This window comes from Podarcis gaigeae (genome assembly GCF_964106915.1).
Source record: "Podarcis gaigeae genome assembly, chromosome: 15".
NCBI classification, from domain to species: domain Eukaryota; kingdom Metazoa; phylum Chordata; class Lepidosauria; order Squamata; family Lacertidae; genus Podarcis; species Podarcis gaigeae.
In genome coordinates, this window is record NC_139692.1 from 36,489,427 (window position 1) to 36,502,859 (window position 13,433).

General features: G+C 46.5%; 1 protein-coding gene across 1 annotated transcript; it reads left to right on the forward strand.

Moving 5' to 3' along the window:
* Positions 1 to 4,488: 4,488 nt before the first annotated feature.
* EXO5 (exonuclease 5) lies at positions 4,489 to 12,586 on the forward strand (the record flags this gene model as incomplete). The annotated part of the gene is made up of 5 exons (XM_083714219.1): positions 4,489 to 4,730; positions 6,879 to 7,147; positions 7,989 to 8,093; positions 8,833 to 9,005; positions 10,171 to 12,586. The coding sequence occupies 5 exons, from the start codon at positions 4,489 to 4,491 to the stop codon at positions 10,630 to 10,632; spliced, it is 1,251 nt and encodes a 416-aa protein (XP_083570345.1). The 3' UTR covers positions 10,633 to 12,586.
* Between the last annotated feature and the right edge of the window lie 847 nt (positions 12,587 to 13,433).

The following is a 13,433-nucleotide window of genomic DNA, read 5'->3' on the forward strand; positions in this document are numbered from 1 at the left end:
ATTACGGGGATGATTACACTTCACATCTTTGTTCCCCGCTGGGAAGATTAATACCTAAGGGAAGTGAGCAGGGACAGCAGCGACATCTGCGGGAATATTTGTTTTCACTTTGAGTTCCGCTGGTACAAAAGCTTCGTGTGGGTTCCTCTCCCCGCTTTGCTGTTCATAATTGGCATGCTTTGTTCTTCCGTTCCCCTTAACACATGTCACACCGCAGTGTAGAGCAAGCACACTCCATCTTCTGTTACTTCAGGCTTGGGGGGCCGGATGCAGTGCTTGTATCTGGCTCTCGGTGCTCTCACCATGTCACACTCCTTCTCCCAAGGACATCCCAATTGCTGGCCCTGGTTTGCACCACCTTAATTGCTTTTGACTGGCTAGAATATGTAGCACTCTGAAATATACTCAGAGTCGAGAGTGGATTTCATGCTCTTTATTCAGCTCATAGTGGTGAGGAGGGATGGAAGTTCCCCCAGAATGTCTGCTTTATATACATTATTTACACAATGGGCCTGTGGCGATCACACAGGGTCCCCGGATGTTTGACGGTCTATTGATCCCTGTGCCACCACTGTGTTCGCTTCCCCGCTGCCACCAACCCATTTCTCTCGGGTACACACTGAGTCCAGACAGTTGTTAACATTAAACCAAATAAACAAGTTTATTTTATAAGCATTAACAAGCTTATGGTTTCAGATCATTTTTCTTGTCAGTTTCTTAACCTTAGTTTCCTTACCAGCCTATACCTTCCTAATACCTTCTAACTGATTATCCCAACTGTTTAACTGACTCCTCTTAACAGATTCTCTCACTCTCTCACATCAAACTAGCCCAACCCACATACTTATCCTCCCTCTCCCTTCTCTAACTCCAGACTCTTTTTAACAACTCTAACTCCTCCCCTTGGGTTCCTATTGGTTAATCATTTTACACTTAGTTAACCCTTTCTTTATGACACAGTATGATGTCACACACCTAGGAGGGCAAACGCCGCAGGGCCCCAGGTGATTGGCTAATTCCGGGATTCTCCTGTAGGCCAATCAGGTTGCGGATTCACTTCCACTGGAGCTGGATTGGGTGGCTCCTGTGGACCAATCAGACCGCTGCATTCTGGGTCCTATTGTTCTAGGACCAATCAGACTGCTGCCTTTTGGATCCTATTCAACTCAGTACATAACACACCTTAGTTTTAGGAATTGGAAAGTAAAAAAATCCAACACGCCTTACTAGATAGTCATAAAGGTAAAAAAGGTAAAGGACCCCTGGACGGTTAAGTCCAGTCAAAGGCAACTATGGGGTTGCGGCGCTCATCTCGCTTTTCAGGCCAAGGGAGCCGGCGTTGGTCCACAGACAGCTTTCCTGGTCATGTGGACAGCATGACTAAGCCGCTTCTGGTGAACCAGAGCAGCACACGGAAACGCCGCTTACCTTCCCGCCGGAGCGGTACCTATTTATCTACTTGCACTGGTGTGCTTTCGAACTGCTAGGTTGGCAGGAGCTGGGACAAAGCGACTGGAGCTCACCCCATTGCAAGGATTCGAACCACCAACTTTCTGATTGGCAAGCCCAAGAGGCTCAGTGGCTTAGTCCTCAGCACCACACTCTATAGACAGTCGTAACGCATACCCTCCAACATTTCTCCGATGAAAATAGGGACGTCCCATTCCATAATGATAGTTTTACTATTATACCCCACACATGTTACTGGGTTGCCCCAGCCACTCTGGGCAGCATCCAACATATATATAAAAACATAATGAAACATTAAACATTGGGGGGGGGGACCCTCCTCTATACAGGATTGCCTTCAGATGGTTCGGGGGTCGGATAAGTCCGTACCCTCCAACATTTCTCCAATGAAAATAGGGACATCCTAAGGAAAACCAGGACATTCTGGGATCAAATCAGAAACTGGGACAGTGCCTCTAAATCAGGGATGTCCCTGGAAAATAGGGACACTTGTAGGGTCTGATAACGTGGACCTCCCTTTGAGCTACGTATTGGGGAGGTGGGCGAGGAGACTAAACACTGGTATGGTTTGCATACCCTTCCACATTCCTTAGATGAAAATAGGGAAAATCTGGGCCTTGAGGTGAGACTGTTCTCCTTCTGAGTACAAATAGGCAAGCATGGCTTCTTTGTTTCTCTATCTAAATAGGTAGCTAGGACTGCAGAACTATTTCCTACCAAGAAGAGAGCCAGTGTGGTTTAGTGGTCTGAACGCCTTTCGACTAAAGGTTAAACACGGAATCGGACCCTGTCAAGCTGGTTGGCGATGCAGATGGTGAAGGAGCAAGTGACCTGCAGGGTGCAGGATCAGATCCTCTCGGTTATCAGCTGGTATGCAAGAGGTTCTGATCTTTTTAAAATACTGTATATATAAATATTTATTTTTTATTTTTTCCTTTATAACAACCAAATAAAATTTCTTCATCACATATATCTTTGCTCAAATTGAGCTTTGACTTCCTCCTGTCCCCCTCTCCTGACTTCCCTATGTAATCACTTTTATTTTAGTATTTCTAAATCACCCTATTTACCTTATCTCCATACTTAAAAAAACTTACTTCTAATATTTATAAACAGGTAATCAAATCATAACCTAACAAAAAGGAGGTTCTGATCCTGTGCAGTGCCAGGGCATGCAGCCCAACATTTTTTTAAATCCCTGTTTTTACTTTATGTTAAAGTGGGCTTAAAACACACACACACACACACACCCCTAGCCCCATCCTGGAATTCCTTCCGGGGTGGGTGTGGGGTGGCGTGGGAGGACCCCAGGGCAGCACAAGGCTAAACTGGCCCAAACTGGGGGTCAGAGGGCTTTTGGGGCGAGGGGTCCGTGCGTGCACAGCCCTAGTAGAAACTAAAGGTAAAGGTAAAGGTACCCCTGCCCGTACGGGCCAGTCTTGACAGACTCTGGGGTTGTGCGCCCATCTCACTTAAGAGGCCAGGGGCCAGCGCTGTCCGGAGACACTTCCGGGTCACGTGGCCAGCGTGACATCGCTGCTCTGGCGAGCCAGAGCTGCACACGGAAACGCCATTTACCTTCCCGCTGGTAAGCGGTCCCTATTTATCTACTTGCACCCGGAGGTGCTTTCGAACTGCTAGGTTGGCAGGCGCTGGGACCGAGCAGCGGGAGCGCACCCCGCCGCAGGGATTCGAACCGTCAACCTTTCGATCGGCAAGTCCTAGGCACTGAGGCTTTAACCCACAGGGCCACCTGCGTAGAAACTAGCCTACTGTAAAAGATAAAATACACTTTTTTTCCTCCACCAACTGGGCTTCCCGCTAATAACAGTAGAGAAATCCTCCATTTATTTTATAACCTTCTCTTAAAACTGCATCGATACTCTGGTTCCCTGAGAACCGGGAGTTCTCTTTTGCGGGGCTCAGAAACAGTTCGCATTGGAGGAAAGGACCATTCAAAAGAATATGCAGATCCTCCAAGCCAGCAAAGTGCGCCGCCTCCAAGAACGCAGAGATAAAGTGCTAGACTGACATTCCTTCGTTGAAAGGTGGGAATTCTTCTTGGTGACGTTTGATGGTATTATTTATTTATTTTTTCCCTGCCTTAAGCTGGGGGAAAAAACACACACTAGCTATGAAACCAAATCTTATGAGAAACAGTTGAAGGAGTTGGGTAGGTTTTCGTCTGGGGAAGAGAAGACTGAGAGGAGATAGGATTGTTGTTGTTTAGTCGTGTCTGACTCTTCGTGACCCCATGGACCAGAGCACGCCAGGCACTCCTGTCTTCCACTGCCTCCCGTAGTTTGGTCAAACTCATGCTGGTAGCTTCGACTACACTGTCCAATCATCTCGTCCTCTGTCGTGCCCTCAATCTTTCCTAGCATCAGGATCTTTTCCAGGGAGTCTTCTCTTCTCATGAGGTGGCCAAAGTATTGGAGCCTCAGCTTCAGGATCTGTCCTTCCAGTGAGCACTCAGGCTGATTTCCTTCAGAATGGAGAGGTTTGATCTTTTTGCAGTCCATGGGACTCTCAAGAGTCTCCTCCAGCGCCATAATTCAAAAGCATCAATTCCTTGGCGATCAGCCTTCTTTATGGTCCAGCTCTCACTTCCATACATCACACTACTGGGAAACCCATAGCTTTAACTATACGGACCTAAAGATCTGTCAGATGGGAAGAGGGAAAAAGATTGTTTTCTCCTGCAACTCTTAAAAATCTTCAGTCTCGCGAGATCTGTTCCCCAGCATCCCTTCAACTCCTGATAGATCAACACAGTGCTTTTTCCCCCCTTAATTTTTTTTTAAAAGGGTACTCTCATTTTTCTACTCATATTGAAATGCTGCCCCGCAATGAAGCCAAACTTAGATTCACAAAGTGTTTAGGAGGTACCCCTGCGTCCCCCCAGCAAAAAAAGCACTGGATCAACAGCAAAAAATACTCTTATTAAGAAATTGTAAAGGCAGTTTAGTCTCAGGAGTAAGGGGAGAGTGCACTACTCTACCTTTCCTTCCTAAATCTATGGCTAAGGGCAGCCGCTTCTTACTGAATGGGAAGGAGGGGATCCCTCGAGCTACGTCCCCGACTCCGACTCCCAGGTGCTTCCGCGGCAAAGAATGGCTGTTTTGCAATAGCGGCAGCGGCAAGCCCGGGAAAAAAGTCATGTCCGGGCGTGACTCCGGATTGGAGGAAGCTGAAACGGCGTCTGGCTTCTCCGATCTGAGCGACTCCGAATTCCTGCAAATCGAGGAGCCAGAGGCTGGGTAAGCAGGCGCCTCCCTCCCCCTGCATTTTGTGTCTGACAACCTCCGCATCCGCAGTTCCAAAACCAGCATCCGCTCCCGCTGGGTCTCCACGAGGTTTGCTTGCGGGGTTAGTGTCATAGACTCATAAAATTGTAGGGTCGGAAGGCTCCCTGAGGATCATCTAGTCCAACCCCCTGCAAGGCAGGAATATGCAGCTGTGCCATACGGGGATCGAACCTGCAACCTTGGCATCGTCAGCACCATTCTTTAACCATCTGAGCTATGTCTAATATTACACAAGAATCAGGTAGGTAGCTGTGTTGGTCTGACGCAGTAGAAATATATATATAAAAACACTTCTTCAGTTATCGAAAAGCTCACACGAAAGCTCATACCAAGAACAAACTTAGTTGGTCTCTAAGTTGGTGGCGCTGTGGGTTAAACCACAGAGCCTAGGGCTTGCCGATCGGAAGTCGGCAGTTCGAATCCCCGCGATGGGGTGAGCTCCCGCTGTTCGGTCCCAGCTCCTGCCAACCTAGCAGTTCGAAAGCATGTCAAAGTGCAAGTAGATCAATAGGTACCGCTCCGGCGGGAAGGTAAACGGCGTTTCCGTGCGCTGCTCTGGTTCACCAGAAGCGGCTTAGTCATGCTGGCCACATGACCCGGAAGCTGTACGCCGGATCCCTCGGCCAGTAAAGCAAGATGAGTGCCGAAACCCCAGAGTCAGCCATGACTGGACCTAATAGTCAGGGGTCCCTTTACCCTTTACCCTTTACCTTTATTACTTCCCTTGATCTGGACACGATACTTCTGTGGATGGAGTGTGGCAAAATGATGGACGCCATTAAACAGCATTACTGTTCCCAGACTCTCTCCACACATGCTGACTGGACCTAATGGGTCCAGTCTGAGGTGCTAATGGACATTTCTTAATTTTATATATATATTTCTGCTGCGTCAGACCAACACGGCTACCTACCTGAATCTAGAATCATGGAAGGCACCACATTGATCCCCATGAAATGGAAGTCCATCGTATCTGAAGAAGTGACCATTACACAAGAACAATTTGATTTTACCCACAGCTGAGGGTACTTTGTAACTCTTCAAAAGGTCTATGTTTGGTAAGGCAAGCTGATACTTTTGCTTGCTGCAGCAAGACTATCAGTTGAGTTTGGAAATAGACCTTTGGTATAAAAATGCATGGAGGTTGGGTGTCACTGAGAAGATAACCCACAACGTAATGGTGCTGAAAGGAAGCGGGGGACGAATGCCTTTTATGCCATAAGGGGTCTATTTATTTTATATACTAGTGAAAAGGATTCACAAAATATGATGTCAGACACATCACTAAAACTTGGATTTTGAGACCATGCATACTTACTTTAGCTGGAGAAGATGACCTTGTTGTTGATGGATGCTTCCGCACAATGATGGCAGAATAACATAGGAGGAGCTGAATATGAATATTATAAAGACCTGCCTTGTTGCTGGCAGCTGGGGAAAATCCAGGGTGGTATAGTGGTTAGAGTTCTGGACCAAGACCTTGGGAGACCAGGGTTCAAATCCTCACTCAGCCACAAAGCTCATGGAGTGACCTTGGGCCAGTCACTGCCTCTCAGCCAAACCTTCCTTACTGCGTTGTTGTGTGGGTAAAATAGGGAGAAGTACGTACACCGCCCTGAACTCCTCAGAGGAAATGAAATAAATAGATAACGCTTGCAGGGGTGGGGACAGATACAGTGGTACCTCAGGTTAAGAACTTAATTCGTTCTGGGGGTCCGTTCTTAACCTGAAACTGTTCTTAACCTGAGGTACCACTTTAGCTAACGGGGCTTCCTGCTGCTGCCGTGCCGCCAGAGCACGATTTCTGTTCTCATCCTGAAGCAAAGTTCTTAACCCGAGGTACTATTTCTGGGTTAGCATAGTCTGTAACCTGAAGTGTATGTAACCCAAGGTACCACTGTATTATTGGTTTCCTTAGATATGTAACAAAATATAACTTGGGAAGTAAACATAGTGCAGTGGTATCTCGGGTTACAGACACTTCAGAAATCGTGCTCCGGCAGCACGGCGGCAGGAGGAGGCCGCATTAACGAATTAAGTTTTTAACCCTAGATACCACTGTAATGACTTTTTAAATAACCTTGTCTTTCATTCAACCAGGGATTCCGAAAACCCAAGTTGTTCCCTTGGCCCTCCTACAGAATCTGAGGGTGGCGATGTGGCAAAAGGGAACATGCTTGAAACAGCGAAAAGAAAGAGATCGCATGTGCCACTTGAAATCTTCCACCTGCGTTACCTTTCGGTCACGGATATATCGGCGCAGGTGTGGTGTGAACAGCAAATGGTTTACAGGCGAGAGCGTCCAGACCTGACGCCTCCTGAAAATATTGTGCTGTTGAACACAGGAAAGAGCATCCACCTCGCCAGAGGTAAGGGTGCTTTGCAGTCCATTCCCTGCTTCTTCAAAACATGTTTTTCTACAGCACCAAGTTCTGATTGAGAACTTAAAGGGAGCCTAGTGGATCAGGCCGATGGCCCATTAGTCCAGCATCCTGTTCAAACAGTGGCCAACCAGATGCTTGTGGAAAGCCTGCAAGCAGGACCCAAGGAAAATATAATTCTCCCAGCGATTGGTGTTCAGGGACATAATACATCTCACAGTGGAGGTCTTGTTGGCATCCGTCTGTCTCGAGAGACAATGGAGTACACCTCCAGGGGTGAAGTCAAACCTCATCCAGGTGACCTCCCCAGGTTGCAAGCCTGGGTGGTGTGTTAACTGGGTGTTAACTTTGGAACTGTATGCTTGATTCTGAATGAAGACCACAATGCACATTAAGAGGCTTAATTTGGACAGAATCGAGTGCACATTTCAAGAGTTAACGCTAAATACACTACTTCTGGTGAATGAGCCACTAGAGCAGTGTTTCCCAACCTTGGGTCTCCAGCAGTTTTTGGACTACAACTCCTATCATCCCTTGCTAGCAAGACCAATGGTCAGGGATGATGGGAATTGTAGTCCAACAGCAGCTGGAGGACTGTAGAAATTTGTGTCCTGGGTTTTTTAGTCTCATCTCCCCACATCCTATCTGAAACCAGAGGGGGGGCATTGGTTGCCAGAGGTGAATTCTTTTTAGCTCTCCTACCCCACTAGTAAGGAGTCTGGTGTAGTGAAAAAAGATGGAGGTTGATGGGCCAGTACTCCACTTTCCCACATGGACCAGCATCTACTGGGCTCATCTTTCTCTTCCCCTGTCCTTGTTTTCAACACAGAGCTGGAAGACCATGACCTGGTGATGGTCAGCACCACAAGTCGAGAAGATTCCTGGGCGATAAAAGTGCTGAATCTTCTGGGGATGCTTTCGGTGCTGCAGGAAGGTATGGGGGCTTCCCTTGAGTCAATGAGCCTCCCACATTACTCTGGGGCTATACTGTATATAGATATGTTGATATTGATGTTGTATTTTTGGTTTTGGGTCTTGTGATTTATATGGAGATTGTTTCCTTTTTAAAATAATCTTTATTAATTTAAATTACATACAAAGAACTTACAAAGAATTTACAATCTCATACTCCAAAAAGAAAATTAAAGAAAAAACAATTTAAAAAGAAGAAAAGAAAAAATACAGAAAAAAGAAAGAAGAAAATTAAGATTTACATGCATAAAAAAACTTAATCTTCCTAATTAAAACTTAAATAAACACTTAAATAAAAAAGACTTCTGACAAAACGAGTCTTCCAATCATTCTCATTGTACTGTTTATACTGTCGTTGTTTTTCCCCACACAGTTTTATATTCTTTAATATTGTTCCCGTCTACTCCACAAACGGTATTTGTCATGTTTACGTATCACTCAAGTTCTGCAAATATGGTGTGGTTGGTACAATATGATCTTCTATAATCCTTAAATATTCTCCATTCTCCAAATATATGGAGATTGTTTCCATTTGGTTGTGTCCTTTTTGATGAGATTTATTTATTGTTTATGATGTTATGTTTATAATTGTGTAAATCTTGTCATGTTGTGAGCCGCCTCAGGCATAGTTTCGACTATGGAGAGACGGCATAGAAATAAAATGATGATGATCTAATATATTGCATCCTCTTTCTCTGCAGGTCACCGCGTGCGAGAATTTCCAGTGTTTGGAGTCCTGGAAGACATCTTTGTGGTCGGGGTCATTGATCAGCTGGGTTATACACCCAAAGGAGAGCTGGAGCTGAATGAGCTGAAGACCCGGAACAATGCCTCCATGCCCTCAGCGGCACAGAAAAAGCGGGATCGTTTTCAGGTGAGCCAGTGAGCCCTTGGCTGCTGGAGGCATCTGCCTAGCTTGCGAGTTGCCAAGCCAGGTGTAGCTGTGCCGCGTGACTGTCCGTGGCAGAGCTCCTGCTTTGCACACAGGACATCCCAGGTTCAATCCCTGAGGAAGAGTGCTGGCTGGCACTGATTAGGACTGGTTGGGTGGAAGGAAAGGAGCCCAACAGTAGGTGGTGCCAGAGCCAACTGATGCCAGTTTTGTTGAGTTCCGCAAGGGCACAGAGACAGAGGAAGAGGAGGAGGAGGAAGGTGATAGGCAGGGCCACCCGTGGACTGGTTATTAGTGAGAAGGCAGGCAGGTGGGGTCTGGCTGAGTGCAAGCTGGGGTTTGCAGGGCAGTGTCCCATTTGGCCAATGGGCTGGCCTCCAGTACAGTGGTACCTCGGATTAAGAATGTAATTCGTTCCGGAGGTCCGTTCTTAACCTGAAACTATTCTTAACCTGAAGTACCACTTTAGCTAATGGGGCCTCCCATTGCCACCGCACCGCCGCTACGCAATTTCTGTTCTCATCCTGAAGCAAAGTTCTTAACGCGAGATACTATTTCTGGGTTAGCGGAGTCTGTAACCTGAAGCGTATGTAACCTGAGGTACCACTGTACTGGGAAAGATCCTTTCTGAGACCCTGGGGAGCTGCCACCAGTCAGGATAGTTCAGGAACACATCTACACCATACATTTAAAAGCACTATCATACCCCTTTCAACAAACATGGCTTCTCCCAGAGAATTCTGGGAGCTGTAGTTTATTTAGAGTCCTGAGAGTTAGCCCATATATAGACCGTAGATTGTAGAGCTGGGGATCATCTAGTCCTATCCCCTGCAAAGCAGGGATATGCAGCTGTCCCATATGGGGATTGAACCTGCCACCTTGGTGTTATCGGCACCACGCTCTAACCAGCTAAGCTATCCACTCGCTAGGAAGCTCCTATCCCCCTTGCAAAACTTGCAGAGTGGTTTGACAACCAATCCCTTTTCACAGGGAACTCTGAAGCAATTTTCTATTGCTATACACTGCTTTGCTGTTTTGTGAGAGGCCGGTGCAGGCAAATGCTTTTGTAAATAACGCACCCGAATTAAGTGAGTAGGCTATCGGGTGTCTGTTGTCTTAACATATGCATCGTTGGTATTATTTCCAGGTCTTTCTGTATAAGTATCTCTTTGACGCCATGGTGCGAGGGTGCCTGGCGCCGGACAGTTTCCTCCAGCGACTCGACCTGAGGCCCGAGCAGCCACTTGGCCCTCACGTCCAGGATCAGGCCCGGAAGTCGGGTTTCACGGTGATCTGCTTCCGGGACCTCCTGGAGCTGCTCTCCCTCAACCTGACACACTGTGAGATCCCCGCCATCGACCGTTTGCAAATTGAGTACGTCCACCAGGATTCCGGTGCCGCACTTGGCACGGAGGTCTTGGCCTATGACCAGGATGAGGTTGGAACCGCAGTGCGGTATTTCTTGGCCTACTGGAAAGGGCAGCGGGACTCCCGAGGGGTGGATGTTGAGGACGCCTGGAAGTGCCGCTATTGTGCCTACGCCAGCATTTGCGAATGGAGGATGGGGAAAGCCGGCAGCCCAGCAGAGCGGTGGGAAAAGTCCAAGTGACGTTGGCATGACCAAACCTTTGGGGACAAAAGACTAGGCCGCAGTCTCCAGAGATCCACAGGACCATCCCTTTGTGTGAATCAGGGTTTCCCAAACTTGGGTCTCCAGCTGTTTTTGGACTACAACTCCCATCATCCCTAGCTATTGAGACCAGCAGTCAGGGTTGATGGGAATTGTAGCCCAAAAACAGCTGGAGGCCCAGGTTTGGGATACGCTGGTCTTGATGGTACAAAGTTTTCCACCTTCACAGTTTTGCTTCACCAGTTCAGTGGGAATGAAGCATCTTTTCCCCCACCCCCACGACTGCTACTGCCCCCAGCCAGATGTTTTAATAACCGGCACTGGTCTGGGTCAGGGCTGAGGGAAACCTGTGGCCTTCCAGATGTTTTTGGACATTGGTTTCCATCAGCCCCAGGCAGCATGGACACTGGTTAGGGGTGAACTGAGCTGTAGACCATCACCTCTGGATAATATTGTTATTGGACCAATCTCTGATCCAGCCCAACACTTTACATATCCCAAGTTTATAAATGATATTGGACCACAACTTCCACAATCCCTCACCCATTGGCTGGGGCCCAACATCAGCCTCCTGTACAGGGTCATTGGGAATTTTTGGGGTTCAGAACAGGTCCCCAGTTCTTCTACATCAGCATCCAAAAAGCTCTTCCTTCTATTCAGCAGCAGCCAGCTGTGGTGGTTGACGTGCCTTAATGCAGGAAGAAGAAGAAAGGGGAAAGACAGTGTCTCAGAAGCAATAAGGTTTTAATGGCCTGGCATGCTCTAAAAATGTGCAACATGACATCCTCTACCAGGAAAACAGAACAAGGCAGCCTGCACCACTCTGGTGCAATGGGACAGCTGTAGTCCAACACATCTGGAGGGCACCAGGTTGGCTAAGGTTGGACTGAGGTCTCAGGGTGCCCCATGTTTGGTGCCCCTGTGGCAGCCATGTTCAAAAGGCCATCTTTAGTCCCATGCTCCTCTAAGACACCCATCTCCCTCTTTCACCCCTTTTCTGGTTATTGGTGCATTCCATTTTCTTTCCACTGCTTGTCGGTGCATTCATGAGCCAGACCATCATGCCAAGAAAAGAGGGGAATCTGTACTTGTGGCTGTTCCAAAGCACATTGTGTGTGTGTGTGTGTGTGGCTTGGATGTGTTGATACAAATGCTCTGTTTTTAAAAATAACTTAAACCCCGCTTTTCCAGTGAAATGAAACAATTATACAATCAGTTCCCCTGGAGAGCAGCTGGCCTTGCAAGTGGTATGGAAAATTTCCCACCCTGTTTGGAACCAATGCTTGCAGCAAGGATTCTCGATGGGGCAGATTTCTGTCTCACATGCGCCTGTTCTCTGCAAATGTGATTCTGGGCTGCAGCCAATACTACTCCTGGTAGACCTATTGAAAAGCATAGACATGATGAACTTGGGCCCATTCGTTTTAAAGGGTCTGCTGTGAGTAAAATTTAGTTGGCTACAGTGCTTTGTGTTCGCTAGGCTTCTGCAGAAGCCTGGTTAGGATTTCCAGAAGGAGCCCTGAGCAACTACATTTCACGGTGCGAGAGCAAACTTTGTCTTGTATTTACACCGAAGGGAAAAGAGAAGCACTGCACCTCGATGCCTGAAAATGACCTGATCGCACTGAACTTGTAAATGGAATTTTCTCTGCAGAATTCAGATCCTCCCCATGTTTGAGCTGAACCTTGATTGTTTACATGCAAACTGGTGCTCTGTAACCTTTCTCATATTGATCCAGCACATATTTCTTGGATATTTATATATCTATTTACTTATATGTGCATATATATATTGTATTTGTGTAACTGATATGTAGCATTTTTCCTTTAGGTTCTCCCCCCTAAAAAAAATACTCTTATATGCTATCAAGAACACTTTTCTAATTTCTCTTTAAAAATGCTATACTGGGAATAAAATTTGATTATGATTTTTTCCAGCTGTTGAAGACTCCTCCCTCTCTCTCTCAACAAAGCTGATATCTTAACAGTATTCAGTGGCTCAGAGAGTTTTCTGAAGAGGTCCCTTTTGTTGAGTTTTCAGCTGTTCCTCCTCCTTTCCCACCCCCTAATTTTGTATATATAATCATAGTCAGTGTTATGATATATAAAGCATGGGTGTGAATATTTATCATTCTGAAGCCTTTTACATAGTTCAGCAGATGTTCATATTCTTAAGCCCTGTGCCACTCCTGCTGTGTGTACACACACAAACACAATTCTGCCATCTGCGTCTGATATGAAATAAGAAGTTTCAATCTCAGAAACGGCAAATGGAAAGAGGTGTGTTTTGGCTGAACTACTTCTGGCTACACTCCCATTACTGAATGTTATACCATGCCAAACATTAGTTCCCCCCTTCCCCTTTGATCTGGCACCTAATTAGCCCAGAGCTACAGAGTCTGCTATTGTTGGCATCCATTTGTCTTGAGAAACAATGGAGTATGCCTCTGGGGGTGAAGTTAAATCGCTGGAGAATCACAGCGCCTGCTGTGGCTGCAGAGACTGGTAACTCATAACTGCTGCCTCCTACGTTGCTTCTGCTGTGTCGACAGCACCAAAGTGACCCCTCTGGGGTGCAAGTCTCTTTAAAAAAAAAAAAATATTTATTAAAATTTTAAAGGTTACAGAAAGAAAAAGTAAAAATACCACATTAAACAAAAACAAAACAACACATCACAATATAAGAAAACAGAAAAATAAAATCCATTAAACAAAAACAAAAACACAAAGAAAAATATATCAAATCTCCTCATTACTTATCTTTCATTAGCTTATTTCCT